A 16840-nucleotide genomic window follows, 5' to 3' on the forward strand; every position below is an offset into this window, starting at 1 on the left:
CTCGGGAACTGAGTGGGTCTAGCCTGCTTTCATGTTAATATTAGCTGTTCTTTGCCCTCCCTGCTGTGTGCATTTGTACGATAGCACAAAAACAATGGTGGGTGAAGTAGTGGACACTTGGCACAAATCGAAGCAGGTTCCAAGCTGCCTAGTAGGCATTGTTTAAAAACAGGAAAGAAAAAAATAAAAAACTTATGAATATTCTACATTAAGCAGTAAAAGTTACTGATTTTAGTAAATCTGGGACCTTGAGAATATATATGTTTAATATTCTTTGCAACAAAATAGGAAACATGTGCAAAGCATGTTTATGGCACACAGAGGACACTGGTGGCTTTGGGCCCTTGTGCAGTTGCTCTAGTTGGAGCTGCCCAAGCAGCTTTTCCTGTGGAGCACGAGCTTTATTAAAAGAATGGGTGACTGACAAGCTGATTCAGACTTGAATATTTGGCAGGCAGTTTCCTAAACAATGAACCAAGTCTGTCACTTCAAGAAAAACCACTGACATTTATGTTTGCCAGTGATAAAATTAACTTTCAAGGGAAAAATTAATCTGTGAAACTATATCTGCCATCATGACTTTCCCAAGACTTTTGTGATGAAATCAGAAAGTCTTGGGAAGCTTCATTAAAGTTTTTGATTCCTTAATATTATACAATAAGGGGCTGGGGTTGTGGCTCAGGGGTAGTGCACTTGCCTAGCATGCGTGATGCACTGGGTTCGATTCTCAGCACCACGTATACATAAATAAAGGTCCATCAATGATTTTAAAAGATTTTAAAAAATATATATACAATGAAGTGTTTTATCGCTTGGAAGAGTCGATAACTTGTTTTCTAAGTGTCTAGCCTATGATGTCGCAGAATCATACATAGGTAAAAGTGCTTTCAGAATACAAGTTAGACCAGTGGATTTTGACACAGTATGAAAAGCTAACTTCAGATTTCACATTGTAACTATAAAAACTAACACTTTTCAGATTTTAGTGTAGTAAGGTGATTATTGACAACTATATGACAGATCTGTAATATGTGTTTATTGTTTGCAACTATATATCTATGGGGCACCAGATTTTTTTCATGTACTTCAGCCAAAAATAATATTCTGCAGCAGATTTAATGTAGAAGTAGATATAAGAATCCAGCTGTCTTTCATTAAGCTAGATAATAGAGATTGCAGAAATGTAAAGTAGTTCTACTCTTGTTACTAAATTTATTGCTGTTTTGGGAAATTTCGTTATTTTTCAAACAATATGTTATAGATGTGTTTGTTTTTTAATACTGGAGATTGAACTAGAAGGGCTTAACCACTGACCCACGTTCCCAGTCCTGTTTTTTATTTTAATTACTCAGCTGCTTAAGGCCTTGCTAAGTTGCCCAGGCTGGCCTTAAACTTGCGATCTTCCATTCTTGGCCTCCCGTGTTACTGGGATTACATGTGTGTGTGTTACCACACCCAACTAGATTAGTTATTTTTAAGTTAATAACATTTTAAAAAATTTCTCAGTTTCAATTTAATACAGTGACAGTTGGCAGATTTAACAATGTAAACAGAAGCTCTTGGAATTCTGTGTTTTTAAGAATATAAAAATAGATTGAAACCAAACTGTTTGAGAACCACTGGGCTAAACCTTAAACCACCCTTCAGTGTGCTGGAGCATGTGTGCTTTCCCTGTATGATTAAATGATGCTGATTTTTTTAGGAGGAGAAAACAGATTCTTCAAGGCCGTGTCTGCACAGACAGCACCATCTTCCAAATGACAGAGGATTAGGTAAAATTCCCTGGGTAATGATAGACCTTGCTTCTTTCTTTTGATTGGTTTATACATGTTTAAAAGCAAAGTTAGGTAGAAACATTGACATTCTGGAACAGCAGAGAGCGCTGAAGCCTGGAGAATAAGACAGTAGTGAATTCCAAAAGCCAGCCTGTTAGAGTCAAAAAAGCATTTAAGCAATTGCCCTGAAATGCCACTAAGGGTTTTGAGCTGGTCACACTGCATGGTTTTAATCTGTTCCCAGGGACATTAAGACCTGAGGGTTGTGTTTTCTGTGGGGTTATTTTGGGTACCTTTAATTAGATGATTTAGAATACCTCAGCCTTCAGTAGCTCCAGGAGAGGCTCACCCCCAGCCTCCTCAGGTCTGCAGTCATATTATGGTGTAGTCCAGGGATTAGTGTGGATCATTGACTGGAGTTTTCTCTGGTTCTTTTCAGAAGAACTACCTGGCAACAAAGGTTCTGTTACTCTAAGTGATCTTCCAGGGTTTTTAGGTGATCTGGCCTCTGAGGAAGACAGTATTGAAAAAGACAAGGAAGAAGGTAACGTATGTGGAATTGCTGTGAGATGATGGAACTCAGCCCTCCTTCTGCCACAGAAGGGGATCTAGAGTCAACACTCACTGGCTTGTTTGGTTTTTCTTCTTCTGGGGTAAAAGGTGGGTGCTTTATTCTAGGACCTATGCTAAGTAAAGCCATGCATGCCACTTTTTATGCCCCTTTGTGTGGTACTAGGCAGCCCCTCTGGGTGGCTCTGGCACTGAACTGCATGGACTGGCCCCAGTTGAGTGTTTACCAGAGCTTCCCTTGTTTCCTGTCCTCCTTCAGCTGCAATATCTGAAGAACTTTCTGAGATCGCTACCGTGGAACCCGAGCCCATGGTTCCTCGAGGGGGCTTTGACTCTCCTTTCTACCGAGACAGTCTACCAGGTTCTCAGCGGAAGACACATTCAGCAGCCTCTGGGACTCAGGGATCTGGCGTGAACCCTGAGCCTTTACACTCCTCTCTGGACAAGCTTGGGCCCGACACACCAAAGCAAGCCTTTACTCCCATAGACCTGCCCCGCAGTGGTGCCAACACCAGCCCCGCTGGGGACAGGGAGCGCCAGACTTCTCTGGAGACCAGTATCCTCACTCCCAGCCCTTGCAAAATTCCTCCTAGGAGGGGAGTGGGCTTTGGAAGTGGGCAGCCTCCCCCATATGATCATCTCTTTGAGGTGGCCTTGCCAAAGACTGCCTGTCATTTTGTCAGCAAAAAGACCGAGGAGCTGTTAAAGAAAGCAAAAGGAAACCCTGAAGAAGACTATGTGCCCTCTACCTCCCCAATGGAAGTACTGGATAGGTTGATACAGCAGGGAGCAGATGCACACGGCAAGGAGCTCAGCAAGTAAGTTGAAACTGCCAGCAGGTTAGAGACACGAGAACCACGAGGGAGTGGGGAGTCACACTTTCCTGCCACTGGAGGCAGCTGCTCTGCTGTGTCCACCAGATCTTCCAGGCTCTTGCCTTCTCCAGGTGTGCCTACTCCACCTCACAAGTGTTTTTATATATGGGCCATTTTGTGCCAATCTTCTGTGAGGATACTCAAATACTTTCACATTTGCTGTCTGAAAATTTGAGGTTAAAAATGAGGTTGTGGAATCTCAAAAAATGTAGGTCTATATGTTGCAGTTCTTCCCTCTCTAATTGCAGATTATTGTTTTTTCTGTTTGGGTAGCACAATTCATTAGATAGGGAAAATACAAGTTCAGATGGCCTGCTGCCTGCCTGCCAGAGGCACACCAGGGTTCTTAGAAAGAAATCTGCAAGGCTGCGTCAGTCTTCCTTCCATTACCATGCCTCAGAGGATGTCTGAGAAAGGGATAAGGGAATAACCTGTCCAGAGTTGGAATCCTCTGTCATTTTTAAACAGGTTCTTGGGGAATGTTATTTTTTATCTTTCTTCTGGGTAATACCCTAAAGGGGAATTCAATGGGAATTGTAAATTTTTTTAAGTTTTTTTTTGGTGCTGGGAATTAAACCCAGGGGTGCTTAACCATTGAGCCACATCCTCAGCCCTTTTTTATATTTTATTTAGAGACAGGGTCTCACTGAGTTGCTTAGGGCTCCCTGAGTTTCTGAGGCTGGCTTTGAACTCAAAATCCCTCCTGCCTCAGCCTCAGCCTCGAGCTTCTGGGATTACAGGCATGTGCCACTGCTCCAAGTAGGATTGTAATCTTAAACTTTCTCTCTAACTGACATTTGGTTAATAGGCTCAGAGAACTGACCTGCTTTTTTCTTGAACTTGGGCAATGGTAGCTTCTCAGAGGAAAACTACTCACATATATCTCCATGGAGAGGAATGAAAGTAGCCTCCAGGTTCTGCTGCCTAGTGTCCTGGGAGAGCTGACCTAAGGTGGACCCCACACCTGAGCAGAGGAGCCAAGTCAGAGTTGGGCTCCCCTCCTTAGACCTGGTACTACCAGCAGCTGCCTGCCCATTCCATCTGCTGAGCCCTCTCCAACCCCATACAGACTTGCTGCTTAAGACTTTCTTTGTAGATTCTCACCACAAGGAAGTGATCTAACCTTGCTGCAGTTAAATTCCAGATATGTTTTTTCTGTTAGATAAGTAACTTGGTTATTCTAAAACTTTCTTCCTAGGTCGTCCTTACCCAGCAAGTCTATCGATTGGACCCACTTTGGAGGTAAAGTTATTACTTTAGCATGACATCCAGCCCCCTTGGTACTGCTTCAGCCAGCCTCTCTGCGTGGCAAAAGAGAATCTCAAGTGTTCCCAAGTCAGTATTTCCTGCTTTTGAAAAGTGGCAAATACCATGTCCTTGGGAATAGAAGTGCAAAAAGTGCCTCAGGCCAGGCTTTGCTAAGAAGGCCCAAGTGAAGTGAATGGTGGTGGTGGTGGTGGTGGGGTTCTCCAGGGGAGAGCATAGCAGGGAAGGAACGCCCTGCAGAGAGGGAGGTGGAAACATCTTCATGTGATCTGATCCCATTTGTGGGGAAAAGAAAGCTCTCAAAGATGCCCCTCCAGCTAGTACAGCCTTTGCATTTCTTTCTAGGGGGGACAGGTGGAAAAATACTTTGCCTCTTTCCTAAGAGTGGCTGTTACTGAGGACCAGGTGGTCACTGCAGAATGCTTTGTCTTTGAGAGAAGCCTGTTTCTGAGCTAACCCACCTTGGAGGGACTTGATGGAGCCAGGTGTAAAAGGCCACTTCCCTTTGCTTTAAAACCAGGTTCCCCTCCTTCAGATGAGATCCGCACCCTCCGAGACCAGTTGCTATTACTGCACAACCAGTTACTCTACGAGCGCTTTAAGAGGCAGCAGCATGCTCTCCGCAACAGGAGGCTGCTGCGCAAGGTGATCAGAGCTGCCGCTCTGGAGGAACACAATGCTGCCATGGTGAGAAGGCGGGGCTGGGGCTGGGGGTGCCACCAGCAGCCGCCAAGTTGTCTTCAGAGTCCTCAGTCCCAGCCCTGTCACTGGGAAGGCTGGGGCCAGATCCCTTAGTCTCTGAGGTTCAGTCATGAATGGCTAGATCTCAGAATTCCCTCAAGTTTTCAGAATTCATGGCGACAAGTGACTTCTTGTGTTTGCTTGTAGTTGGTAATTGGCTGTGGTAATATAAAGGGTCAAATGGTTATTTCTTCAGATGTGAAACCAGTTCCCCTTCTGCTGTCTGATGTGGGTGTAAAGCCAGTGAGACCTGGAGTTTGAGGGTTGGGTCTGCCAGTTACCACCTTAGAGAAGTACTTGGGCCTCTTGAAGCCTTGCTATATGTATGCATTCCATAACTAAGAAATAATAGTAGCTGCATCTACTTTTTTAAGTTGTGATGGTTAAAAGAAATTTCAGTAAACACTTTCCTTGTGTTGGGCACACTCATGTGTAAGTGCCGGGTAAGTGTTCAGCACTTTAGTGAATTTAGTACTGTGCATTAGAGGTCTGAGGCCATTGTTGGTTGTTCAGACCTGTTTGTGGGAAGTTTGTGTCAATGCGGATCCCTGGGAAAAATTTCTTACGCAACTTACAATCCATTTGCTAATGTGAAATTTGAAAAATCTTCACCTAAAGCCAAGTATGGCAGTAGTGGACCCCCAGACTCTTAAGTCTGCTATTACAGATCCAGAGTAGGCACAGCTGTTGAGCGTGTTTGCAGCCTGTGTTAAACTGGAGAAGTGCTGCCCGGGTTGGACGGCAGTTAAAATGATGACATCTTTTATCTCTGCTAGAAAGATCAGTTGAAGTTACAAGAGAAAGACATCCAGATATGGAAGATGAGTCTGCAGAAAGAACAAGACAGATACAGTCAGCTTCAGGAACAGCGTGACACCGTGGTAACCCAGCTCCACAGTCAGATCAGACAGCTACAACATGACCGAGAAGAATTCTACAACCAGAGCCAGGAGTTGCAGGTATAAACTGAAACACCAGCAGAGTCAACATAACTAGAGGTTGGTGGAAGTGTTTCTTGATTGTTGTTACCTGGTTCAGCTTAATGGAGATGGATGCTTTGCTCTCTGGAGTCATGACAGGTAGATTTCATATCAGGCAGCTCTTACTGAGGGCAGAGGTTCCCTTCCTTAGTGTCCTGATCCTCTAGCCCAAAGAAACACTTGTCAGGACCACTCATTAAGTAGCGCTAACCAACTCAGTGAGTATTGATGGCCTAATGATTTAAGAGCTGTTTGAAAATAATATACATGCATTTTAAAATGTTGTAAATTTCTGTTTTAAATAACTAATTACAAAGGTCATGTCCGCTTCTTGGCACCACGCGGCATCTGGACCTTGGAATCTGAGGGGGCAGTGACACCTCATTTCCTGTTTCATGTTGTTTCTGAGGGTGCTTTTTATTACAGCAACCACCAAAAGCCCAGCTTTGCAGAGACAGGGCATCATCTGTAGGGGATAGCACCATCTGAGGCTCAGTGTTGACCACCTCCAGCTAGTTAGTACTTCACACAATGTCCCACAGATGTCACTGCATTTCCCTCAAAAAGGAAACCATTGATGCAACATGTGGTGTGCTCGCTGTGCAGCCCCAGGGCTCTTTGCCACACAGTTTGGGAACTGCCAAATCTAAGGTTTTTTGTTTTTCCTATTCAGATCAACTGTGACTTACTTTTTTAAAACTTAAGTCAAATGCTGATGGCCAAAACCAGGAGACCAGCCAAGGAGCTGGTTCTGCCTGGCCTGCCTGTGTCACTGTAACTCCGGGCTGGTCTCTTTGTGCAGACGAAGCTCGAGGACTGCAGGAACATGATTGCAGAACTGCGCGTGCAGCTGAAGAAGGCCAACAACAAGGTGTGCCACACTGAGCTGCTGCTCAGCCAGGTCTCCCAGAAGGTAAGGAACAAGGTAGACCTGTGAAGCTGTCTGCCAGCCCTCTTCCTCCAGGTGGGACAGACTCGGATTCACTGCTTGAGAGTCTTTGACAGGCATTGGACCAGGAGCAGTTCTGTCCCTCTCCACCTTCCAGGGGACATCTGGCAATGTTTGGACACATTTTTTGTGCTACTGTTAGTGTATAGAGGCCGGGTGCTGCTGGGTATCCTCCATGGCACGGACAGCCCTGCACCTCAAAGAGAGTAGCCACTGAGCCCTGGGCTACCCCACAAACGTGGAACCCTTTCTCAGTACTTTCTTTACTTAAATGTAAACCACACTAGGGAATTTGGTGAGCTCTCAGTGTATTGTTCACTCAAGAACAGACAAGTTTCCAGGGTCTTTGTCCCACAGACCTACTGGCCCTGTCCTACTGGTCATGTGTCAGGCCGCCTGCTCCTGGTATCCTGTGGGCAACCAACTTTGCTGTAGTGTGTTTGTGATTCTTCTCCTTTCCATAGCATAATTTTTAAGTGTGTTTCCATCCATTTTGGTGACCTTGGCTGCCTTCCTCCCCACCAACCGTGATGCCAGGAACTGGTCCCTTGTGTGCCATCCAGTTGCTGGTTTGTGTTGCCAGATATTTTTTACTTTGCTTGCTTATGTGTTTTGGTTAGCTGTCAAATAGCGAGTCGGTCCAGCAGCAGATGGAGTTCTTGAACAGGCAGCTGTTGGTGCTCGGGGAGGTCAACGAACTGTACTTGGAACAACTGCAGAACAAGCACTCAGACACCACCAAGGTATGCGGAGCCAAACTTTACTTGGAAAAGCTCTTTGGACCCAGGCAGCTGTCCATCCTAAGAGTTCTCCCCTTCCTCACCCCGGCCTAGCAGTGTGGCACTGCCCGGCCATCCTGTGATGGTTTTGAAATGGAGTAACTGTAAGTGAAAGCACCTGAGGGAATTGCCGAGGAGGGTGTGAGGGTGTGGCCCTCTTCTCCCCCTGTCCCTTTGCAGAGAGAAGGAGAGAGAAGAGGGTGGGAACTGGTTCTGTTGCACACACCTCTCATGACTGCGGGTGTGTACTGGTGTGCACCCATGTGCGGCATGCCATCTTTTCTTTTCATGTTGAATTTGATTTCTGAGATGGTGGTTCAGTCCTAGCAACAAGGCCGGCAACAGGATGATCTGATATTAATTAGTGCCTCCACAGTGACGTCCAGGCAGTTTTATGTCACTTTATAAATAGCCTCGGGTGATGTTGGTGAATGTATTGGGAATAGAATTTTAATAGCAAATGCTCAGATGCTTTCTGTCACCAGCTTCTCCATCACATGTGGGCCTCCTCTTTAGTATTTCTTGGGCTTGTGCTTTGTAGAGTCTTTTTTGACCACATGTACAGAGTAGCCTTGAGTTGAAGACATGTAATTTTCATAGTAGTTTTTCCTTATTTCCGCTCCTCTTAGCCTCAGATTTAGAGTCCCTCTGGAAGAATGTTAAGTGTAAAACTTTCTCTAGAAGCCAACTATCACTTCTTTTGGAGGTACAATGGCTTTGGGAGAAGAAAGTTTGGGGAACAGGCCTAAAAGAACCTCTAAAAGAACTGGCCAAAGTATGTTTTTGGTGCCTCTCCAGAAGAGTGTAGATGGGCACAGCAGTCTGCGACTCTTTGGGACCTGGAGCAGCTACCTACCATTTTGGGACCCATTGCATTTCCTAAAATGGATAATGATCCTAAATTGTACTAGTCAGGATGCCTTCCCTTGTAAACCACACAAAAACAAGCTAATCTGGTTTACCAGAAGGAATTTATTGCCCACTTGACATGAAGTCCCAGGCTGGTAAGTTCTAGGTTGGCCAAGTTGGCGATTCTGGCACATCAGGAGCCTGGCTCTTTCCATCTTTCTGCAGAGCTGGGCTTTCGTATCACCCTTGCCTTCTAACTAGCTGCACTCATGGTTTCAGAGACACAGATGTCCAGGGGAGACACCACCATGTTCTGAGGAGGAGAGTGTCTCTTCTATAGGGTTTTCAGAAATCTTTCTTAGAAACCCTGTACCATACTCCCTGTTGCCCTTGTTGTCATGCACTCAATACTGCCCTGGCATTGCCTTGAGCTGGCCAGGATTTGCCTCTGAGCCAGGGACTGGGGTTGTTCCCATTCAGGGCAGTGAAGGAAGAGGGCAGCTGTCTGAGTCAGGTGGGGAATGGCTGCTCGGGCTGCTGAAGCCTACTGAGGTGAGCGTGCATGGACTTTACTCATCAGAAATCTCATGATTATCCATAAATAAGTACATTTGTTCCTTGGGATCCATGGGAGATTGGTTCCAGGGTCCCCATAGAAACCAAAACCTGCAGATACTCAAGCTTGGTGTCTGTGTATAACCCATGCACATCATCTCTAGATCATTTACAATATACGATATAGTGTGAATACTCTATAAATAGTTGTCAAACTAATTGTTTAGGGGATAATGACAAGAAAAAGTCCATGTGTGTTCAGTACAGACACTCTGGGGTTTTTTTTTTTTTTTTTTTTTTTTTTTTTTGACATTTTCAGTTTGTGTCTGGTTGAACGCATGGTTGCAGAAGGCTGACTGTGCCATCATTTTTGACAAAAGTCAGCTGTGTTCCCCTAGCCTGTGCTGAAGGTCTGTGCCCTTCAGTGCAGCTGGAAGATAGCTGCTTTGGGGCTTTGGTCTGTTGCACTCTGCACCCTGGAAGGTTGGCCTGCTGGACTTCTCTGAGGCTGACTTCACGAGCATTTATGTCCTTGCTCTTAGTTTAAAACAGGTTTTGTGTACTCTTCACTGTCACAGTAAACACACACAAACATAACACAGGCTTTAGAAAGCATCTTTTCTGCTTTCTCCCTGGGGCCAGAGCAGCTAACTTAGGGGTATAGCTGCAGGCAGGTCACCCACTCAGCATCATCAGGAAGTGTGGTCAGGAGACCCAGCTTGCTGTGCTGCTGCACGTGAGCAGAATTGTCCTGCTGGTGTTGCCTTCTCCAGCTTGCCTGGGTGGGAAGGTAGAAAAACAAAAGAAAGTAAATGGCTGTGATGCTCCTCACCTGAAATCACACTGTGAATATTGGCATATTTCACTTGGTGTGTTTGAACGTGTATTTTGCATGGTTGGGGGTACTGTTCACCACAGAGGTTTATAGTGTGCATTGGTATTTTTGTCCTGATACAGTACTCTTTCTAAAAACAGATACAAAATGTATTTTGCTTAACTGCCTTTCTGACATTTACTTCCCTGAGTTTACTATGTTTCCAGTTTCTTACTCTTATAAAATAGCCGTGGTGATTATTTTTGTATAAAATGTGTATTCTTGTTTCAAATGATTTCCTGAGGAAAAAATTTCAAGAAAGGGTTGCTAAGTTGATCCTAGCCAGCTTACTTTTCAGAAAGTTGTACTCGTTTGTATTTCTATTAGTATACTAAAGCACCTTCTCAAAATGGATAAGACTTGTTCATTTTCTATAACTCCAGTCCCTTTTTTTAGGAAGTGGAAATGATGAAAACTGCCTATCGGAAGGAACTAGAAAAAAACAGAAGCCACGTTCTCCAGCAGAATCAGAGACTTGATACCTCCCAGAAACGGATTTTGGAACTGGAATCTCATTTGGCCAAGAAAGACCACCTTCTTCTGGAACAGAAGAAATACTTGGAGGATGTCAAGGCCCAGGCAAGGTACCTCATAGGAAGGGTTAGGGCGAGTGTGGCTCCTTATTAAGGGGAGTCTTCCATATTCCGGGTGGGTCTGTGTCTTTCAGAAGACAGCTAGAGGCTGCAGAGAGCAGATATGAGGCTCAAAAAAAGATCACCCGAGTGTTTGAGTTGGAGATCTTAGACTTGTATGGCAGGTTGGAAAAGGATGGTCTCCTGAAAAAACTTGAAGAGGAAAAGGCAGAAGCAGCTGAAGCAGCGGAAGAAAGGTAGGAGGAAAGAATTGTATCCTGGCCTTGCCATGAAGCTGCCACTAGCAGGCAGTGCTGCAGAGCATTGGCAGTAGCAGTTACAGCTGGTTGGACAGGGCTCAGAGAGCCACCCTGACTTGCCTTTTCTCACAGTGCTGTTGATCTCCCACCTTCCTGGCTTGAGTCCCTATCTGCCGTTTGTGTTGCAGATTGCCACCCAGAACCCCTGGTTGTGACTTAGGTTTCCCTTTGAGATCTCTTGTTTGGGTCCACTGTTGTAAGACAGCAGGCCAGCAGGGTTCATATTCAGTGGGAGTAATTCCACATCTCCCAAATGTGGATGACACAGTCACCAACTCCTTTTTTCCTCCCTGGATTTCTTACAGGCTTGACTGTTGTAATGATGGCTGCCCGGATTCCGTGGTAGGGCACAATGAAGAGGCATCTGGCCACAATGGAGAGACCAAGACTCCCAGGCCTGGCAGTACCCGGGGCAGTAGTGGAGGTAGAGGAGCAGGAGGCAGCAGCAGCAGTAGCAGTGAGCTTTCTACCCCGGAGAAACCCCCAAGTCAGAGGGCAGGCCCATTCAGCAGCCGGTGGGAAACTGCCATGGGTGAGCCCTCCACCAGCATCCCCACGACTGTTGGCTCTCTCCCCAGTTCCAAAAGTTTCCTGGGCATGAAGGCCCGGGAGTTATTTCGTAATAAGAGTGAGAGCCAGTGTGATGAGGACGGCATGACCATCAGTAGCCTTTGTGAGACCCTAAAGACAGAACTGGGGAAAGACTTGGGCTTGGAAGCCATGACTCCCTTGAACCTAGACAGCCCGCATCCATCTCCCCCAAACCCAGACAGTGTTGGACAGCTTCGCATCATGGACTACAATGAGACTCATCACGAACACAGCTAAGGAGGGTCAGTCAGTGTTAACTTGCGTCTTGTTGGCATAGAACAGGAGGTGCGAATGCTTGTTCAAGGCTTTCCTGTTTCCAGGGTCTGGGTGGCTGCTCACGTGGTGGGAGTGGGACGGAGGTCCTTTTGACGCCTGACTGAATGCACAATGGTTTTTGGATCTGGCCTTGAAATGCCTCTTAGCCTTCCCCTTGACCCTGTCTGATTCACCCAGCAGTCTGTACTAATGGAGGGCCATTTTGCGTTCCTCAGTAGCTTTATTTTCCTTCCTTTTCCCCCAAATGGTTGCATCCTTTGAACCTGTGCAATATGAGGCCAAATTTCATCTTTGAGTCTAACACACCACTCTCTGCTTTCCTGAAGTCTGATAACTGGGCGGCCCTTGGTTAGACCAGGCAGTTGGTGGCATTGCAGGTAAGTTTGGTTTTGTCCCTTCCAGGAAGACGTACCTTGCAAAGCTGATTGACTTCACGGGAAAGCTCTTATGGGAGACTTCTCACTGCTTTTTGGTTCTGAGGTTCGGCATCTAAAGTAGCAGATCTAGAAAAACATGGTTCATTCACCCTTCCATTCTTTTGGCAGTTCTGATAAGCTTCCTAGAAAGTTCTGCGTAGACAAATGCCCGTTTCCAAAGTCTAGTTGGCGCTGTGGAGGCTCTGCTTCCTCACCCTTTGGGAAAGCTCTTGTCCCTCTTTCCCCACTACCTCTTATTTATTTGATGTTTGCTTGAATGGTGGCACCCCACTGACCCAGGCTGGCATGTGGCTGATAAGCTTGTTCTCTGTGGGTGCAAGGAGAGGTCCCAGGGAGAGGTTGCTGGAAGCTCAGGTGTGTGGAGCTGCACCTCTGGGCTGGTCTTGCCAGCTGAGCTATTGGTTCAGCCCTGGGTCTGGTGGCCCCCACCCCCACCCCCTGAGCTCATTCATGTCTCTTGTTTGCTGGCTACTTGGTAATACTGCAGCAGAGAGGCTCTGGAGATCCAGAGAGTTTTCTTCACAGCTTACGTGACATTTCTTGGGCTGTGGGGTTGCCACACTACTGTAGGTTCCAGGCCACCACAAAGGTAGCAGCTTTTTCACACAAATTCTAACTTTCAGGGCCAGCTCTCCTGGGAGCTTGATATTGTCACCCTCTCCAGGTTAGGAATGGCAGAGCAACATAGAGTTGAGTCTGGCAGGGTGGTGTTGGAAGCGGCTGCCTGCAGGGTGCCCATGAAGGCCATACAAGTCAGAGCGCCAGCAGTGCTGAGCATCCAGGCTCAATAAGTGCTTCTGAAGAAGTGCTAGATGCCTAAGGATCATTCCTGGCATCCCAGTCCAGGTAGGAGATACTTGGCAGGAAGGAGCCAGTGAACTTGGTGTTTCTGTTTCTGTTCTTTCCATGAAAAGAATATAAGGGTTTAGTCGTGAAGAAGTTAAACTGTAATGGTACGAAATCTCACGGCATGTGGAAATTTCCAGCACGTGAGGGTGAAAGTCTTTTTGTTAGTAGTAAATATTCTAGCATCCCTAACTAAAGAGAACTAGGCAGAGACTCCATGTCACCATGGCAATACTGGCCAAAGACCTGCTGGGAACAGGGTTTCTGGTGTAACTGATTGACCTCAGCCACAGAAGGGCATGCCCTGACTGCTAGCCGCCCCGCAGAGGCCAGCCCTCAGCACTGGTTGTCCAGTGTGGAGTCCTGGGGGATTCCACACTTCTGATTCTGCTTTGTCCAAAGGAAAGTTTAAAATCCAGTATATTCTAGTTTCCTTGTTCCATTGTATACAAGGACAACATGAACAAGTTAAAAAAGGGCAGGAAGATGTTACAGGTTAACTGTTTACAGTGCTTTCTCCTTCCCATGCCCACTAAATCTGTGCCACAGAACAAAGATACCAGGCACTTGATTCGCAGCCTTTCCTTACCTGGCACCGGAAAGGAGGCCTGTGTAAGAAGGGAAAGAACGTTATATGGATTGTAAAATGTAGGGAAGGAAAGAGGCAGTTGACCAAGGTGTGGCTGAAGGCTCCAAGTTTCTGTGCCAGGCCATCGGCCATTCCTCCAGCCTAGGTTCCATCTCCCAGCTTTATAGCCCAGGTGGACCCCAGTGCTCTGGCTTGGGCCCCTGTGAGTTCTAGGAGGCCGCTCTATATGGGTTTCACACATATAGAGATTGGAGATTGAGTCCTGGGGTCCTGGTGAAGTTACCCAGCCTGAAAACTTGGGCTTTGGTGTTGCAAAGGGCTCCAAATTTAGTTCAAGACTTGCTTTTGTTTTGAAAGTAGTGAACTTGCTAAGGGTTCAAGTGGGTCACTTGATGATACCTCAAGCAGTTTAACGATGAAAGGCAATAGGGAGAGGAACTCCTGAGGCATTGGAATGATGAGCGCGCTCAGCAGAGCCTGTCTCGTCACTGACTGAGCTCCTGGTGTCTGGGACTGGGTGGCTCCTTCCAGAAATCACTGAGCGATGCTGACGACCAGTACACATAACTCGAACTCCCTCCTGACCCCAACCAGCCCAGCACCAGCCCTGAGCAGCCCAGAATCTGCATCTCATGCAGCGTGGAATCTGTTTAAAAAGGAATCCTGTGCTATTATTTGGGGATGGGGGAGGCAAGAGGAGCAGTAGGAAGGGGCAGAGAAAAATGAGCTCCTGAACCCACTACTGTAAATAAGCAAACACATCTCTGAAAGAACCTTCATGGGTTTTTAAAAGCTTGTGACAGGGCTCTATCATAAAGTCTGCAAAAATTGGTACTGTGGGATTCAGAGAAATAACGTGTTTATGACTATCAAGAAACCAACTGAAACCCAGAGGTAGGAGGTTGGGGTCTGTTCTTAGCTGGAGAGGTTTTAAGAGGTATCATTAGAGGTGAGTGCTGAGAGCAGCATCACTGAGGCAGGTGGGCACATAGTAATCTGTTCAGGCTTGCCAACAGTGTTTTTGGAAAGACTGCCTGACCTTTGGGAATAGCTGCAGAGAGTTCCTACTGTCTGTGATGTACTTAAGGGAAACAGCCCACACTCTTAGAAGGTATACTGCTGCAACCCAAAAGAAAGCCCAAGAAGCCACTAACAATTAAAAACAGCCTCCCCCACCCCACCTCATTGCTGCTGTGGTCAGAGGACAGCACCTCCTTGGGCAAAAGCAGGACAGTGGGCCCACATACTAGGCTCTCCCTTCTGTTGCCATTTGCAACAGAATGTGTAGTTTCCAGCTCTTTTTTGTCCAGAAAGATAAAACTTCAGCAGTTGTTTAGAGGGTGCATGCCTGGTCATGGGATGCAAGAATCTGTGAGCTGGACCATAGAGCTTAGACTGGCATTAAGGAAAGAAAACTGGTTACTTGTTTTTGTGTAGACAACAGAAGCGTGTTGTGAGTGGCCAATGGTAATTTCCACCAAACACTAGAACCTATCACTTGAAGCCAGCAAGAACTGAAGAGTAAAGAAAGAAAGTCCATGAGGAAGCTCATGGGAGCCAGTGTGGGCAGGCGGAGGAGGATTTGGGGCCCGGCAAGGTCAGGCCCACGCTGCAGTGCAGGCGGAGAGCTGTCTGCCCTTGCAGGAACTCTCCCAGCGTGGTCCCAGGAGCAGCTCAGGTCCACTCAGGAGGGTCTGCCTTGCAGGGGAGCCAGTTACCATGTGTGCAGTGACCAGAGCACACTGGGCACCTGCTGTGGCTTCACTCTTGGAGGCATATGCTGTAGAACTGACTTACAGAAAGTGTTAGAGAACGTGTTCAGTCTGAGGGTGTTCGTTTGTCTGTTTACATCCTGAGTGGTGACGCGTGCCCACTCCTCCCAGCAGATCACTGCAAAGTCATTAATTGCACTTGATTTAGCTTCTTTCTGTAGCCAAAAGAGAAGTTTAGGTCAGGAACTAGCTCCTAGGCTGCTGCTGAGACCCTTGTTCCCAGGCAGTTCCTTTCCCTATCCGCGACTCCCTCATGTGCCCAGGGAAGCTGTTCCCACACCATCCTGCCACCTGTGCATGCTCACTTGAAAGATTGTTGGCAGATGCAAAGGAAACCTGAGCCCCAGCTGCTTTTGGTGTTCATTTAAATGAGTTCATGAGGGCCGAGGCGCTTTGTGCCGCTGCCCAGTGCCACCACACTAGCTACCCTTTGGGATAAGCTGGCTGGTTTAGTCATTGGAATAGGTTTTTTGGAGCAGAACTTAGGAGCTCAAGGACCCCAAAACACCCTTCCCCCACCCATCGTCCCCTCCCCACCTGGTGCAGTGTTTGGGCAGGAGGGTGCACCCAGGCTCTGCGCAGCACATACTCTGGCTGATCAGAGGCAGCCAAGCATTTTGCACTAGGAAGAATCAGTGATCGATCTTCAGAAGACTTCTATGGACCAGTTACATTACGGAGGAACAGATTTTCCTAAGATGTAATCTAGTTTTATAACTCAATCATGGATGAACCATATGAGGCTAACTTGCAGTTTAAAGGGGTCCCATGAATGAAAATAATCTGATTTTTTTTAACTGACTGCTTTTAGTTAAATGCAAGAAAGTCCCCTCATCAAAAGGATTAAACTTTCCCACCGTGATCTTAAAAGCATGTCAAAACAATCCATATCAGATGCCATAAACATGAACTGCAAGAGAACATGGTACAATCTCAGTGAATGGGAATTGGAATCAAAAGGGTTTGCTGTCCTTCTTAGAATGTTCTAAAATGTCAAGGCAGTTGCTTGTGTTTAACTGTGAACAAATAAAAATTTATTGTTTTGCACTACTCTGCTGTGTGACGTGGAGTGACTTGCACTGGCCTTGGGCTTAAAGTAGGGAACTCTTCAAAGATGCAGAAGCCTTGGGTCTGGAGTGGTTACCGTGGGTGGCTACAGGAGGGCACCCAAATATTGGTCTGGCTTTAGGCTTTAGTCTCTGTTAAGCACCTTTGTGTTCTGGA

The 16840-nt window shown here is 46.5% G+C and overlaps 1 protein-coding gene across 6 annotated transcripts in view; it reads left to right on the forward strand.

The window, feature by feature from the left end:
* The window catches only part of TSC1 (TSC complex subunit 1), a 55802-nt gene extending 39136 nt beyond the window's left edge, over positions 1–16666 (forward strand). For all 6 annotated transcript variants that reach the window (XM_081282550.1, XM_081282551.1, XM_081282548.1 and 3 more), the window contains 11 exons: positions 1703–1772; positions 2215–2319; positions 2605–3163; positions 4419–4462; positions 5007–5173; positions 6004–6186; positions 7010–7120; positions 7777–7899; positions 10610–10797; positions 10881–11042; positions 11411–16666. In XM_081282550.1, the coding sequence (XP_081138676.1) occupies positions 1703–1772; positions 2215–2319; positions 2605–3163; positions 4419–4462; positions 5007–5173; positions 6004–6186; positions 7010–7120; positions 7777–7899; positions 10610–10797; positions 10881–11042; positions 11411–11933 (2235 nt within the window). In that variant the 3' untranslated portion in view covers positions 11934–16666. The remainder of the gene's footprint in view (positions 1–1702; positions 1773–2214; positions 2320–2604; positions 3164–4418; positions 4463–5006; positions 5174–6003; positions 6187–7009; positions 7121–7776; positions 7900–10609; positions 10798–10880; positions 11043–11410) is intronic.
* Positions 16667–16840: the final 174 nt, after the last annotated feature.

This window comes from Spermophilus citellus (assembly GCF_964194105.1).
Source record: "Spermophilus citellus genome assembly, chromosome: 2".
NCBI classification, from domain to species: Eukaryota; Metazoa; Chordata; class Mammalia; order Rodentia; family Sciuridae; genus Spermophilus; species Spermophilus citellus.